This window comes from Rhyacophila brunnea, unplaced genomic scaffold (genome assembly GCF_057557595.1).
Source record: "Rhyacophila brunnea isolate RB1 unplaced genomic scaffold, BYU_Rbru_1.0 scaffold_1, whole genome shotgun sequence".
NCBI classification, from domain to species: domain Eukaryota; kingdom Metazoa; phylum Arthropoda; class Insecta; order Trichoptera; family Rhyacophilidae; genus Rhyacophila; species Rhyacophila brunnea.
Window position 1 is genome coordinate 57,298,671 of NW_028232751.1, and position 17,838 is coordinate 57,316,508.

Genomic DNA, 17,838 nt, shown 5'->3' on the forward strand with positions numbered 1-17,838 from the left:
ACAAGGATGTCTCTATACCTGTCAGCGCCATTTACCTACATGTACCCATAACCACCATTGTTTGAGAGTGGGTTTTGTAGAAATTCTCAAAGTCTCATTAGTTGGTGTGTATGTCAAATAAATGAAATATTTTTGTTGTAAATATTTGTCTATTTATGGCTATAGGGGATGGCATTCTAAGTCTGCTTAATGACGATACTTTGCCCAGGGACTTCACTGATATTGCAATAATACTTAGTTTGCTTTATGGGTATAATGTTTCGAAATAACGGAAAATCACAACGAACAAATCACGTTGTTTCGTTACAAAGTTTTTAGGCGATCTTAATATAACATAAATTATGGATAATCAGAGTTTTGTACAATTCAATATGATCAGTGACACCTCTAGACAAAATGCCGCCCCATTTTTTATACCGTATTTATTATAACCCGTGCATGTGTCGTTACTGGTCACTATGGACGTCGAAATGCAACGTAAGTAAACTAGACATCGCGAACTTCACAAAAAATTACAGTCCTGTTAAACCTTTTATGTTACTAAATATACCTACAGTGACCTGAATTTTTTAACGGAAAGATATTTTCGTTATTACTAAGTTTAGGTAGCTATTTCTATATATACGAAACGGTTCCCCTCGATTTGCTGCCCTTCAAGTAACTGCCGCCTCCAAGCGACGGTCAATCTGCCTACCCCCACGGGACGTCACTGAATAGGATTCGGGTTTAGTATTTTAGGTTTCGATTTCCGACATATTCGATGTCTGTGGATATTGTTTGATATTACTAATACTATAATTAAACTATTGTAAATAATGCATTATATTTATAAGTACAAAGCAGTGATATCCTGAGGGGGTACAAAAACCATGCACTGCGTGTATGCGGGAAATAAAGGAAGTACAATTATATCATGTTTGACAGCATATTTCGAATAAATTAGTTTTTTTCGCTTGAGGTGCTAAAAAACGTAACCTACCTAAATCTTTAGTAATAGTGCGTATCAGATGCTTAAATACTGTTATTGTATTTATCTATTGAAGGTAGGTACGTAGGTATAAAAGGTATATAAAAAAACCTCGCACACTTAATTATCAAGCGCTCCGGTTCATAAACCTTTCTCTTTCGAGCACTGTAACCTACCTCATACTCACCACTATGTTGAATCTATTTGCTCATCAAATGAATACGTGTATTAATTAAGGCGCTAAATACCAAAAAAATAAAAAATTACATTTTTATAGAAAAATGTTCTACATACCAACGCCTTCAACTATAGTCTAAGTGCCTCAAGCAAGTCAAAACAGTAAAATAATTAAACCTGTCGACGTTGTATGTCCGTTGGCGTGTTTTATTTATAATGGTGTAAGTAGCACTGCAGTGGTCAACGGCATTCAATATAAAATAGCTGACAATGGAGTGTTGACACTTGCGAGTTCTTAATACTTAAAATTATAGAAGCTGCATGATTGCTTCACACTGTAAAATTACATTTCTCAAAAGGTCTGCTTCATGAAATTTTACTGCAATGACTCGGTATTTTGTAACTACAGGCAATACCTACTTCTTCTTGGTACTTAGAGCCTTATTTAATACACGTATTCAAATTTTCATTTGCTTCACCGGTTGGTTACCACTAATATTAGGTATCTATTATTGTGTTTTTAAGAATTCAATACAGTATTCGTTTTGCTTTAATCGGTTGTGGCCGCATGCGCGACAGTCTCGAAATAAATTTATTTATTTAATACATGAGCTACCTATATACTTTGTAACAATATTTATTAGGTTTTTGCAAACAAGTTCTAATCTACTTACCTACCTAATTTTCACGCATTTTAAAAATGATTTTAGACGAGGAAAAATCGATCGTATAACTAAGTGAAAAACTAATCTTGTTACTACGGATTTAACGATTTAGGAGGTGAGAAGTTTTACAACTATTTATTAATACACAAATTATATACTTAATATATTTAATACATTACATAAATTAATACCATTGGTTACCTTTTTATTTATATTTCCATACTCACATATTATTTTATTTGTGACAGAAGAGTACCGTATTTGTATTTAAGCTAAATAATGGTATAGCTACAAGGGTGTACCAAATGATTAAAACAAATCTTAATATATGGCTGTTTTGGTTATTAAACAATATTGAATATACTCAAGCTTTTGGCAAGTAGGTAAATATTTTTTATTGTTTTTTTGAAGGTGTGTACCTATATTATTGCAAAGAAGAAAATATGTAATAAACAATTCGCAACTCCAGTTAAATACTGTATTAATACATGCAATGTCATTTGGCAGGAAAGCCATTAATCATAATTAGTATACATAAAAGTAGTATAAGAAAAAGTCTGGATGTATAAATTAGTAGGTGCATAATTATTTTTATAGAAAGAAAACATGAATTCTTTTCAACTACATTTTCCACTGTCCTTTAAAACATAAACAAACGGGGATAGTTTAATATTTCTATTTTATTATGATATTATTTGACAATTAATACATATTTTTGGTTGTTTAGGCTTAGATGGCTTCTGGTGTCGTAACCTAGTTACAAGTATGTTATTATCGATTGAACAGTGTTCGAAAAGTACCTAATAAATAATAATACTGTATTAAGACTATTAAGTGAATTTTCGCGGAGAGTACTTGGGTTTAGAGTTCATAATAATTATAATCGTAGAAAGACGATTTCCGACTTATGACAGTATTTTACAGTGAGTTCGGTGTGTATACAGTGACGTTCCTAGGTATAGTGCCGTCCTTACTCATTAGAATACCATTCCCTTTCATTTTGAGTTTGAAATTGCCTCTAAAAAAGTACCTAGGTACTACCTTTACAATATGTATTTCAATGAGCTATAGAATACAATAACAGTTATGTTAACATTTAGGAATTTTAAGCTTCGATTATTTTTGAAAAACTAATGTGTAGATACTTTATAATGAAGTGACTTCAACGTTTTCCTGATGGAAAACCGTCACTGCTAGTATTTGTATTCGGTCCTTCGTTTGCCGCCCGTTATAATATGACGCCCCTATGCAACGTATGGCATGCCTACACCCGCGGGACGTCACTGCATATATTGCATGATGAGAGAGATTATTTTATACTTTATAGCCTGGATTACTGTTTTACAGTATGGATTTTGGACTAAATGGAAGTAAATACTACCTCAAATTAATAATGATAGAATGAGTAGATAACTGATAAGACCTATATTATACTGAACTAAAGTTTGCTATCCCACTCGCTTGAATTATTGACACAGAAATCCCGGGATTGAAAGCTTTGGAAACCTGGGATTTTAGAATAGTTTTTATATGAATTGTGGAAAAAATATCAATATTCTTCTTACATTCATAAAAAATAAGCATAGTTATTGAAAACCTTCGTATATGTAAAGATCTACCATCGTAAGTTGGCAGCCGGTCGAATTTGAAACTAAAATTGTCTATCGAGGTTAAATTTGTTACAAATACCATTTAATTTTACAACATGTTTCTCGAATTATGGATTGCATAATATTTGTAGAGAAATCTACTACCAATAAAAAAATATAAATTACCATTTTTTTGTTAGTTATGGTAATATTCTCAATGTCATACTAGCGCCCTCGCTGAAATGCCAATTTATGATGGTAGATCTATACCTACCACAGAACAGATTAATGAATAGAATTCCGATAAGCTATACTTATCCCAGTACACTACATTTTGACGCAGGGTTTTGAATGTGTGAGTGTTCTACGAAAATGAACCACACATTATTTACGTGCAGCAGTCAACCTACAATTACACCAATATTGAATGAGCGTCAGTGCATAAACTGAGAGCAGTTGGCAGAACGACGGACAAGTTTAGAATAGTATTTAAGTTTATCCCGTATTCTCCCACACTCGAGATCGGTTGCCTGTTATTCCACACTGGGGAATCCAATCCCGAGCTAAATTTTTGATTCCGGGATTTCGGGATTACAATTTGACGAACCCGGGATTGGCATTTTTTCGATAGTTAATATAATTTTTTTATATACACAAAAAACATTGATAAAATCGGTCAAAAATAAATGTAGTATAATTAAATTTATACTATTTAAGACATGTATTGTTAATATTGTGTACGTTCAATCTTGGAAACACATAGCTTTAATGGAATAAGTAAATAATATTTTAATATAAATAATAATTTGAGAGTAAAACAGTTTTATTTATTCACGAAAAGATAACAAATACAAGTTCAACTAAAATAAAAAATAACATATTGTGTTGGCATATAATATAAAAAAAATAAAGATTTAAATAATTAAAACATTATTCTAAATAATATGCCCGAAGTAATACCGAAGCATGAAGTGTTAGTTTTTTTAGTTTTTTCTGATGTTGTTACGATTGTGTAAAGCAGCAAAAAATGGCTATTTATTATCCGGCGATTCCGCCTGTGATCAGAGGGTCTCCAGAATAGCATTTTCTGGTAGAAACGTCCAACTAAATGTTTCTTGATTTATTTATTCTATTTCTCAAATTCGTATCACGGATGTTACCAGAATCGTACATATTATGTGGAATTAATTTGTGTTAAAGTATTTACAAATCTAAACGATTTTTATTTTTATAATATTTCGTCGAATCAATATTGTGTTTAGTGTTTACATTATATGAGGCTGCTGTTTCTGATAGTAAAGACTTAATGAATGGGTTAGCGAGATTAAAAATAGTAAAGTAAATCACGGTTTATGGCCTTTCCGCTTCAGTCAGCCAAAAATGAAACTGTCGTAAAATGTATGAGATCTCATGGTGGAATCACTTTGTTAATAGTGCGAAGCATTGTTTTTTCCCCATTTTTTCTGATTTTTATTAATGTGAAAATATAAAATGAATTGTGCAACGCATGGGTAATCAATCAAAATTCATTCAAACTCAGTTTATTTCTAATGTAGTTATATGTTATTAAAAGTATTTTTCTGTTATATTTTCTTTTTTATTTTATTTTCCATAAAATTTGATAAATGAAATCAATCCCGGTTTCGGGATTATGTTTACCAATCCCGGGATTCATAGGTATCGAAAATAGTTCGGGATCCCGGGATTGGAATCCCTACTCCACACCCGTTGGGTATTTCAGTTTCCATTATTTCTGAGTTCCCTGGTACCTACACACAGGTGCGGTAAGCATTGGTTTATTAATACCAGGGAACTACCATAGAGAGGCAACTACACAATAATGAATGATCAATCAAAAAGTACTACGAATTCTGACAATTCCTGTATATATTTTTTATATAAATTCACATGCGATTTCGGTACCGGACACTCTAGACCAGCGATTTCCAAGCTGGGAGGCGCGCCTCCCTGGGGAGCCGCAGACTAGGGCAAAAGCAGGCGCCATCAATACGATGAATTTGGAATGACTACTATTGTAAAGTAAATATATGGTAGAATTATCATTCGATAATTCATTGAAACCAAAAATTCAGAGTGAAACCCTTGTTCAATTTTAGTTGAATCGAAGTCAAGAATGTAATACTCTGTCAAACAAAGCAATGCAAGTAATGTTGCCATTCGTAACATCATTTTTTTGCGAAACGGGATAAACTGAATTATCTGCAATATAATAAACAAACATCCATCATATAACAAAGGAATAATATATAATAATTATATACCTACTTATAGAAATTTTTTTATTATTATTCTGTCAATTACGTTTTTTTTGTAATACATGTTTTATCATTTAAAAATGTGTGTATTATTTTATGAAATAAGAAGGGAGGTGGCAAAATAAGATTTTTTTAAAGGGGGACGTAGTAACATAAAGTTTGGGAAACCACTGCGTAGACAGTAAAAGAAAACGACAAAAATTACATTATTTAAATTTAAAAAAAAATACGAATCTGGTAATCTCGGGATAACAATCCGTAATAAAGGAAGGTAGGTAGTTATCTTGCCTATAATTATTATACTCCATAATAAATATACTCTCATTACTAAAATAAGGTTGGTACTATGTTTATCATTTACATTGGTAAATAATATCTTTTAACTGCATTCGTATGGGTAATATCTGCCAGATGCGGTCAACCTTAGAATAGTCCATGCACCTTTGCCGGATGTAAATTATATTTGCGGCACCTAATCAAAAGCGAATGTTTATAAAGTGATTTTCTCAATTTAAATCAAATTTCTCGATTTTGTATAAAATGACATAGTTTATAAAATTAACTTGTACTTACATAATATGTAATAATATTATTATATAATAACATGGCCCCCGCATTCTAACGGGCGTCTAGGCCAATTAAGGGCAGTGTGATGTTCTACAATAGTATTCCCCAAACGGTGTTCCGCGGAACCCCACGTTTCCACTTGGTAAAATGAAGAGTTTTTTTTTGTATTTTAAAATAAATTCACTTTAATTATTGAGTGGTCGGCACTCGTCATCATATTATGTGGCAGTGATTGCGACCCTCTTTTGTGGTAGTCAAGTAACATGCGACCCTTCGCCATATTGGATAAATAGCTATTTTTATTAGTCAGGAAACACATTAAAACAATAATTATTAAAAACATAAAATTCTACACGTGAATATCAATCATCACATCACATCAAGTTGCATCGCATAGCAACATATTTCAACGAATAATTCACAAGATTTTGAGAATGTAACATTCCATTGTCGTAATTAGATAGGAGGTTCGTAGCATAATTGGTTAATGTACAGTTTGCGCGATACTAGTATACGGGTTCAAATCCCGCCAAGAATCGTTTCAAAAATGATTTTCTCTAGTGGGTACCTATATATCTGAGAGGTTTTCAAGTTATGCATGTTCGATATTTTAAAATGTTAATATTTTACAAGCAAAATAGCGCCGCCTAATAGAACAAATTCGTGGTGTGTGTTTATCTCACTTAACTGCTCGACCTGCAATGACCGGGCCCCAAGGCTAGAGCCCTGTCAGCTCCCTCTTGCGGGGGCCATGCATACCACCCATAATTTTATATTCCGACATAGCGTCTTACTATCCTGTGTGGAGATATGGGGTAAATATAGCTCATAGAATATAGATAATATTTATATGGACGTTTCAATAACAATTTATTGACCCAGTACGTAACATGATAACAGCGCATGGTTCATTCATCTTACTATATATAAGGTTATTCTGGAAGGCGCATTTTATCTACTACATTATAATTTATTTTATAAATAAAGCTGGGAAATGAGAGCAATCGATATATTTGATAGTTTAGTTCAGTGGCGCACCCAGAGGGGGCCAAGGGGCCCTGGCACCCCCCAAACATAAAAATTATGAGAATGATTTTAAACATTGAAACTGAAAGCCAATAAACTATAAAAAATTATTACAAAAAAATGATTTGTAATTCTCCAGAACCCTTTTTAGAAAAAAATCTTAGATTTAAATTTCGAAACACTAATGTCGGGTTTTTTTAGAAACCCAATCTCTAATGGAACTGTCAAAAAATTCTCGGTGTCCACCCGAATTCCGGAGTGTTGTAGGTCATGGCTGGGGAGAGCTGACAGCAGTGATGCCAACCGTACCATAATTATAGTACAATACTATAATTTTAATTAAGTGAAAAATATAAAATACTATAATTTTACGCCAAATATACCAAAATACTATAATTTTAAAGGATTCAAGACGAAAAATGTTCCTGTACTATATATTTTTCAGAAATACTATAGTTTTTACGCCTTTGTACTATAATCAGCATAGAAAAATGTGGCAACACTGGCTGACAGGGCTCTAGCCTGGGGGCCCGGCATGTCGGGTTGACCAGATAAGTGAGATAAACACACATCATAAATTAGCTTTAATAGTAAAAAAAAAGTCCCCTGAAGCGCTATTATACTTCATGGCCATGAACATTTAAAATTATATAATTGTGCATTATATTTTCGATGTGTCGATACTCGACAGCTCCATTATTAAAGTAGATGTATTAAAAATCGCTAATAATTCGTATAAATATATATATAAGGGTTATATTATATATATTATTAAGAATTAAGGTTTATACATAACTGTAACCCTTAATTTGAACTAAAACACAATTTGGAAAAACGTTAATTTAGAGTTTCACACTACCTTTAAACTTATCGGTAGGTAGGGGACTGGCAGCACGAACATACACGAATTTGAGCGATTTTCGCCGTATTGCGAATTGGAGATAGTTGCCGATAACTGCTTTGTGTATGGAATACATTCCGTTAAATTTAGACCAATGGAAATAACAGAAATGTGCTAAGGTGATAATTGTTAAGAATAGACCCGGTGTCATAAAACCTAACTCGACACTACCCTGCCAGTTTTTTGACATGCATGACTCGTCAATCCTGTGTACATGGCCTTGCCATTTAAGGCAACCAATTTTGATGGACGGTAAGCTGTCCGGGCCACACGACTTACTGAACATTTGTCTCAAAGAAAGGAAAAAGAAAAACAAATATTAAATTCAAAAATATGGGTACTTAGGTACTTTCAATTAAAAACACTATTATAAGATTAGTAATCGTCGAATGATTTCAGTTTATTTCCTAGGTATTATTTATGTAAATTTATTATTATTTTTATCATTGAAATGTAGTTTGATAACTTCTCTTAAAGGTTAGATGCTTAGACTATAGAGACTATAGATGGTATTTTGAACATTTTTATTATATGCAATAATTTTAACGTAGACTTCATAACTTTGCACTCCGGCTCTAGGGTAAAAATGATTTACTTATATTCTAAAAATATTGTTTTTACATATATTATCTATTTATTTATTTTTTACTACATATATTGTTACAAGTAAATATCATTTGATCTAATTTTATCCGAAGTAATCGGGCAGAGGCGTATTAGTAGATATAGTAAAAAGTACAAACTTATAAAGCGTATACTTTATTTATTTATTTCTTATATATTCTTTATTTAACATATTGATTTTTCCGAAAAAAATACTATGTTTTAACATGTTATTCATATCTAATCAAGATTCACTTTAATTTAACAATACATACTGGATCATGGTGCAATGAACCGTGTAGGTACTTTTCATATACTTAGGTACCCACTTAATTTATAATCTGTGATTAAATGTGTGTCATGTTAAGTTAGATGTTACATTATATTATATGAATCAGTAATGGACACAATATGTATCTCCACACTTTTACACATTTTTACCTTGGAATGAATTGTATACCATTTATATTTATGAGAATGGTCCAGAATATTTTTTAGTCATCAGTGCAAAAAAAAAACGATACATACCTACATTGAATAAAACAGTGTCCGGAAACATGTACGTATGCAGTGCACCGTATCACACTTCACCGTGAAATGTTGTATCGGAAATATATGGCCGTATATTAAAGACTGTCCAACCTCTTTGGATCGTAAATACTGACATAAAATTCATGTCTAAATAAAACACGTTTATTGTCGGTTTACACTTTACAGAAAGCCAGCAGCAAACAATTTTTGAAAATAACCGACATACTGCACTATTTGTTAGGTTAGGTTAGTTTTTCATTCTTGAAATCATGAATTTTACCATAAACAGCTATGAAAATTGAATTAATGTTCATTTTAGATCTATTAAAATTGGAGACCGTATAGTATACGCCATACGGTCATCTCTTTCCAATAAGAAAGCTCACAGCGAACTGTGCCACGGTGAAATGTTTTACGTACAATTTACATGTAACGGAATAAAACATCTAATTTGCAATAAAAATATTTTTAGTGGTTTTACTATTCTTATATCATAGTCAGTTAAATTAATTAAACTGAATTAAAAAAAAAACTTGTATTTTATTATACTCAATATCAACTCTTATACATAACGAACTTTGACCAGTAATTAAAAACTAGATAATTTAATAAAATAGACCAGTTTCCTGTTCAAGTTTCAAATACTTAATTTGTTATGTTGATATTAATGCATATTTTATTAGGAAGGTAGGTACATATTTTTTTGGTAAACATGGTCATTCACTAGTGTTGTTAAAACATGTGTTGGCAAAAAATAACATTTCGTAATATTCATGGTCAGTATGTGAAACAAAAATTAAGAATTTATCAATGTGTAGGTAAATATAGTAGATACGCTGTTTTTTAAACTACAAACACAAATACCTAATACCTGGGAATATGTAGGTACTTATCATATTTTAACTATTGGTCAGTTTTACAAAAAAATATTATTTCTTCATATTTTCCTCATACTTACCACCTTTTGAGACAAATTATTAATTTATTTATTTGAAAAGTTAAAGATACAACCAATTGTTTTATACTTAAAGCAAAAATAAAATTAGTTGAATTTGAAGAATGATTTAATATGTTAAATCGATATCATCGATTTTAATTACAGTTTTTGGATGGCCTCAGATTTTATTTACATAGGTAATAAATTAAGTAAATAAACTTATTAACAAAAAAGTGTCCAATTAGTGAAAGTGTCGGATTATAGTGCATACATAGAAAATATGGTAAAAATTTAAACAGGTAGGTAGGTATTTCGTAAAAATAGTTTTTTTTGAGAAATTTGTACTAGTAAATTACGGTATATAATCAAAATCAAGTATTTACTGAATTGTACATAATATTATTAATAAACTAAGTTTATTAACTAAATATCAAACAGTAAAATCACTTGACACAACCAGGTGTTCAGTGAGGCAGATATTCCTGAATGGCTTCGGATTCCGGCTTTCCCGATGACCAAAAGCTTCAGTTTGTGTGTCCATTGGAGCACGGCATAATTGTGATGCGGCCTTGGGCACCTTCCTACCTAGTATATTAATTTCTTCGCGATGAACGTACGTTTTACGAAGAAGAAGTTTCCAAAATAAACCCGTCTCATCTGCGTTGTATACTTGTACGCGGCGAACTACTGAATTTGACAATCGAATACCGGCGAATTATAGAGCTTGATTTTGTGCTTTCAACCAGTAAAAATTTTTAAATTTTCTGTTGCATTATTATGCTCAATATGCTTAAGCTTGTATTTGATATGAAGTAAATACAAAACAAACATATATAGAATACCTATTGAAATGTCATTTTGACAATTAATTTTGATTTCCATAGTAACGCACGTATATATTAATAATTTAGTTGCTTCACCTTCTTACCAACCAATAATAGTCTTTTACTTACGAATTTTTCTGAAATAACTTTCCATATAAAACAGAATTAACTGAAAATGAATTCAATTATACTTAAAGATGGCTAAAAGTATTAAGAGAATGCATTGACATCGTGTTCTGATATATTCTAAAAGTTTCAAATGTCCAGCTAGTCGGGAAGTTAGGTAAAAACCGATTGCAAGATATGTACTGGACAAACAACCACCGGACAAACAAGAATACGAGCTAATAAAAACGTTGTAATAACGGCGGATTATAGTAATTGTCGGATAATCGAGCGGCGGATTACCGAGAGTGTACTGTACTTACATACTTTCAGTATAATAATTTATTTATTAATATAACAAAATTCAAAAACGTTGTATATAAAAAGTTCTTTTGATCTTGTAATTATTTCAGTTAAATCCAGTGATGAGTGAATAGACGAAAATAATAACGTTGCCGGAAAATCTCATTCATATCGCCGCACGTTGGAATAAGCCTAGTGCGTACCTGTTGGATCTCAGACTTTTATTTTCTTCCTTTTTTGAGTATGTCTCTTGAACCGTGACTTCTATATACATATTATGAATGTGTTTATATATATGCCTGAACGCGTGACAGGATATGTATAGTTAGCGACGGTAATCAACTTGTGAGGAGAATGTTGCTTGAAATGAATGCAAGGTATGCGTTCTCAATGTTACTACAGTCTGTTAATAAATACTCAGTACCTACGTACAGAGTTGTATCCAGGGCACGAAATAGACAATTTTCCCAATCGGAGTGCTTGATAAGTTGTTAAACAAAATATTATCAAAATGTGTTTATCAAAAATTTATATAGCTTAGACCAGCAGTAGAGAGCACATGGCTCTGGCCTGGGAGCCCGGCGTGATGGGTTAACCAGATAAGTGAGATAAAACATATGGTTATGCGATATAATTTTTGATTATTGTGTGTCAATACTCGACAACTCCATAATTCAAGTAGATGTTTTCAAAAATAAAAAAAATCGCTAAATAATTTTACCTCGAACACCATTTGGAAAATGCTTGCATAGTGTCACATTGCCTTTAACCTTAGCGATAGGTAGGGGGGGGGGGCACCAAAGACTCTAGTCTGGGGGCCTGTTTTAGGATGTGGGGGTCATGAGAGAGCATATGACACGCAGAAAAAAAATGTGCCATCTGTAAGCAGTGTTCAGTAATAACCTGTTTACAATAAGGAGATATTCTCAAAGAATTTACGAATCGGTGCGCCTAGTCCATTTCGAGCTCTGATTTAACAACTTATCAATGCCTACAAAGATATTAAAATATGTTGTTTATCCGAAGGGCATCTTGAAGTGTTTTTTTATGAAAATAATTGGCAAATTCCAACTTTATTATATAATTTGAATGTAAGTGGATGTGTCGGTTGTCTAACAGTATTGTGAAATCTCATAATTGTAATAATTTGGTAGTATTTAAAAAAAATGATATATGTAAGTAAACATAGTAAAAAAAGTCGCATGTGTAGCAATCTGATTTATTAAGTATGTATTTATTCAGTAACCTTTAATTTGTGCATGTGCAATAGGTATTACATACATTTATTTTTCTTATACATACATACATTGGAAGATGTAAAATATTTAGTTCTTGAAAAATATTATAATGTGATTTTACCGAGGCTTTGACTGCGACTCGCTGTCATATCGCTGAAATATAATATAATTATAATCTGTTTTAAAATTTTTATTACTCGTATTTTATCGTGTCCATTTTTTTTCGTTTGTATAGAATATTAGTTATTCTATGGCTACCTATTTAGTATTTTAATACAAACAGTGCAAATGAATCCCTCTAGTTATGGTCTCTAATCTCTATGCCCTATGGTGATGATCTCTAGTATTGGATTATTTTCACCATTATGTGAATTTTACAATGATTTTGCATACCTATATAAGTTTGAGGCTTCTTTCATACCCTTAACAAAATAACTGAAACAGATGTCAGTTTGTCATATTTCCCAGTTATGCAACAAACAAACCATGATATTATGACATTTGAAAATACTCTATGAAAGTTATTGTCAGGAGCGAATTCATATCAAACGTTTCGATGCGCCCTAATTATTTTAGAATTTATTAATTAAATACAGCAATATTTGATTTTAATTAATTTCGGACATTTTTAAGTGCCAATAAGTACCTAGGCAAAATTATCGGCACAATATACATAATATTACCTATATTTAGGATATTTTTACTAAGATCCCAGAATCTTCATACGTCATTCCAAGTCATGTCAGAATCCCGTAGCTCCACATTTGTAGATAGGCATTGCTTGGATCGATCTCTTATTTCCTCATTATACATAAAGTCAGGGCTTTTTTTTGAAAAATAAAGGTGGCGGAACGCACTTATTGTCAAACTTCTTAACTACTAAAGAAAATTATGTTCAAATATCCTTTATAAATATGTTATCCTTTATAAATATGTATAAATCATAATATTTTAGAACTGCTGATTTTTATAAATACTATAAGTCTAGAGTCTAGGTCCAGAAAAATCTCTCTCAAATTTGAAATTATTTTGTTGGATGTAGGTACAATCAACGTTGGATCAATAGTTATAGAATAATTGGAAATATTAATTCATCAAGACAATTCGATCTTGTTTTATTATTATTTAACTTTTGTTGGTTTCAGTCAATATAATATTTGCTTTTTGGCAGCATTAACCTTTTACACTAAATGTAATATACAATATACAATACAGTAGTAAGTAATGAAAAAATAACATAGTACATTAATTTTCAAAAAACATAAACGTGTATGCTTTGTTAATACTGGTATTTTGGATTTTTGAAACCGGTATTTCGGTATCGATAAATAATTGAATATCGGTATTGCAATCTCTACTAGATGCTCACCAAAAAAGCGTTCGGTGCGCTCACTACTGAGTAGGCCTCCTCCCACCCGCGCATTACCCTTCACATATGTAATAAGGGGCGCAAGGAGCACAAAATAATTATTATTATCAGCGTCTCTCATAACAAAGCAATAAAAATAATATTAAATTTCACGGGGCTTGTAATTAATATCGGACACGCAATAACTATACAAATAGTTCACTGTTCTTAAATAATGGCTTCTCGCCCGTCTATCGACGACGCTTCGAGGAGCGTGATTTTGATTTTGCTTGCCGTGTTCAATGAATGGACTACGTTGTATTTTCGTTAATTTGTATCGTTGAGAAGCCAAAAAACGGTGACTCATGGGGCAGGCGGGCACAATGCGTCGTCAAATCCAGTGTGCGCTGGCGTATTTGATCACGTTGTATTTTCGATGATTCACATAGAAAATGCGCGAGCGCCCTGCAAGCCTGCTTTAGTGGACTTTATGCCTAAGAGGTATATTCAACATTTTCGGTCAATAATTTCTGCAGAAAATCTTCGACACTAAACATTATACGCAACATAGTACAATTGATTGACCTTCAGTTCATTACCTTTTCAAGTTTAACTGAAGCTGTATTGAGCTAAATGAAAGTAACCTGAGCATGGTAATTAAAAAAACAAGTGCGCATTAACTTTTTATATTCTCAATCTTTATGACGTAATGTTCTGATGCTTCCGGTACTTATATTTTAATAATAATACTTAATCTTAATTAACAGTCGCGCTATTAATTGTTATCTGAAATAAAGCTACTACAACATAATGTTTACCTATATCCACTAACACTCTTGACTCTCATAGCATAGATATAGGGATTGCAATATCGGTATTTCAAAACCGGTATCCCAATATTTTTTGATACCAAAATACCGATTTTAAAAATCAGACAATATCTATATATTCGGTATTGAAAGTGGCAACAAAATCTATCAATTGTAATTTTTTGTTGGGTTAAAAGTAAAGAAATTGCCAAGTGTAAAAAGTGTAATAAACTAATAATTGCAATTTTTACAGGAGAGACAAAAAACCATTTTTTTGTAGAAAAATGGAAACTAAGATAATAATAATAATTGTCAAAATATATGTATTTTTTTTTATTGCATTTTCTTTTATAAAAAGTAGTATTGTTTGCTTTCGAGTTGGTAGTTGTTGAGAATTATTACTGTTTGTATTTTTTTTATTTTTCGGGATTTCGGCTTTCGGGATTTAGGTTTTCGGGATTTCGGCCATTCGGGATTTTGTCCCTGATTGTATATATATATATATATATATATAGCAAATTTAAACCGACTGATGTATCTATACGAATTTGTACAAATTACTACGTTTCGTGCAAGTTACCGGATACGTTTTGCGCGGACATGCTTACGGACATTAAATTATGTACCTATTCGTTCTAATAATGTTATACATCATTGATTTGTCCACAGTATGGTACCTTCCTATCTAGTTTTTTTTTATAAGTGTACATAAACTATTTTTTATAACTAGTTTGTCTTTATGACTAAGTATATAAAATGCAGTTTAATTACCACATCGGTATAATTTAAATAAATATTACCTGATCGGGAAATATTGTTAATAGTTTAGTATCTAAAAGTATGTTTTAAGTTACAATTTATATTGAATATCAACCTTGTATAGATTTTCTAGTATATATTATATATTATAATAATAGCGATTTGTATACTGTTATTTATATTACTGTAGAATCGCTGTACATTTTAGGACATGTCAGAAAGAAATTGACAGTGAAATTAGATAGTTTATTATTTCTATTGGAGTATCGCAGATAACATTTAAAGATCTTCCTGAACAAAGACGATTGAAAATATTTTACATACGTACCTAGGAGCTGAGTAGGTAACTTATTTTTTTGAATCAGTAATGTTTTCTGTTGTTCTGTAAACATGAAAGCTTCGGGTCATAAAAATAATATAAAAAATTACATAAAATAGTATATAGCTCTGTAATAAAGTATAGAATATATTTAATTATATAACTTTAACAACTAATTATACTCAGGGCTCGAAATGGACCGGAACGCACCGGAGCGCCGTTCCGGTTTATAAAATCTCCAAAATCATCGCTCCGTCTCGTGGAAATATTAATTTGACCTACTGAGCTAAATATGTTATATAATAAAAAATCTAACAGACTTATTTTTATAAAATACATATACAATTAGATAACAACGTTATTATTTTCATAAAATTATCGAGCGCTCCGGTTCGTAAAATTTTCCATTTCGAGCGCTGATTATACTATTATTAATTTAATTTAATAAAACGCGAAATTCTTGTAGTACTTTTACACTTTTAATAAACAAATCTGAACCAGTTTCGTCCGCCTCAGAGGGACATTTCCAACTAAATAATCTTTATACCTACAACAGGTATTTATTAAAACAAATTCAAAGGGTGACACAAATAATCTACAAATACGTTGAATTATCCACCCAATAATATTTTATCGATATCTTTTAAAGTAAAATTAATGAAATTGGATATTATTATTTCAGAATCATTATGAAGCCAAAGCGGTATTTATCTATTAAATTGTAACTCTTGTGATGTCAAATATGTTGGAAAAACAGGACGATCTTTTAATATTAGAATCAAAGAGCATTTATTCTGTGCCAAAAATGGTAATGTGTCTTCTTCTTTTGGAAATCATTTATTTTTAAATAATCATTCTTTTAATATCATTAAAAATTTAGGTGGGAAGAAATAATTATTCATCGATACAGCGAACAAATCGAGTGCATTTTGTGAATATATATATATATCCATAACAAGCAACTTATATACCTTTATATAGGTACATTTAAGTATTAATGTATTAAATTTATTTCAGTAAAATGATTTTTCCGCTGAAGATTTTTCAAAATGACAATGATATGTCACAGAAGGACGCTTATGGGTATGAGAAAAATTTTCGCACGGCACTGCCGCAAATTCTCGCTGTCAGTGTTAAGAACCTCATTTTACTAGGTAAGTTTATATTATAATCACGACTAATCGGTAATTAATATCTAACGATATTTACGTTCATATTGTCAGCGTTTGAATCATGCGTATATAAACATGTAAACAAACACATAATGGACTTAATCTTGCGAAGGTAGGTATATTGTGGTGAATCCAAGGCCGCCTTTAGTGAGGTCGCGGCATATTTCGCAGGGATAATAATATACTGAATGCAATAATACGGATGATAATACTCGCGGGTAATGATGTTCCTACTGGTGAGATCGGTGTGATCCAGAGATTGATTATATTCTCATTGGGCGCTAACGATGCGCCTAGCGCGTAATGATCAGGTGGCCAGTAGATGTAATTAGCCTGCTATTTAAATGTGGTAATTAATTACTAATTATCTAGTCACCAGTCAATGTATTTGAACTGAGAGTCTTAATTTGAGTGGAGTGATGGTTAACTATGACGAGTGAAGAACCCGTGACAATAGTAGTGCGTTTCATGACGGACTCGATGGGTTGAGTGAGGATACTTCCAATTTATACAAATTCAGTACATATTATATTACAAGAGATATTGTCGCAATTACAAATCATAACAGACCATACTGATCTAGTTTTGATGAATATTATTGCTCTATTGTTTTGTTTCGATAACAAAATATACTTAGTGGTATGATTGCTACATATACTATGTATATTAGTTAATAAATGGAAATAGTCAATCAGTGTCCGACCCTAATAGATTCGTATGGG

The 17,838-nt window shown here is 31.6% G+C and overlaps 1 protein-coding gene across 2 annotated transcripts in view; it reads left to right on the plus strand.

Moving 5' to 3' along the window:
* Positions 1-1,677: 1,677 nt before the first annotated feature.
* LOC147080000 (facilitated trehalose transporter Tret1) overlaps positions 1,678-17,838 on the plus strand; it is a 44,256-nt gene continuing 28,095 nt past the window's right edge. For both annotated transcript variants that reach the window (XM_085955106.1, XM_085955154.1), the window contains exons 1-2: positions 1,678-1,924; positions 16,962-17,098. In XM_085955106.1, the coding sequence (XP_085811232.1) occupies positions 16,966-17,098 (133 nt within the window). In that variant the 5' untranslated portion in view covers positions 1,678-1,924; positions 16,962-16,965. The remainder of the gene's footprint in view (positions 1,925-16,961; positions 17,099-17,838) is intronic.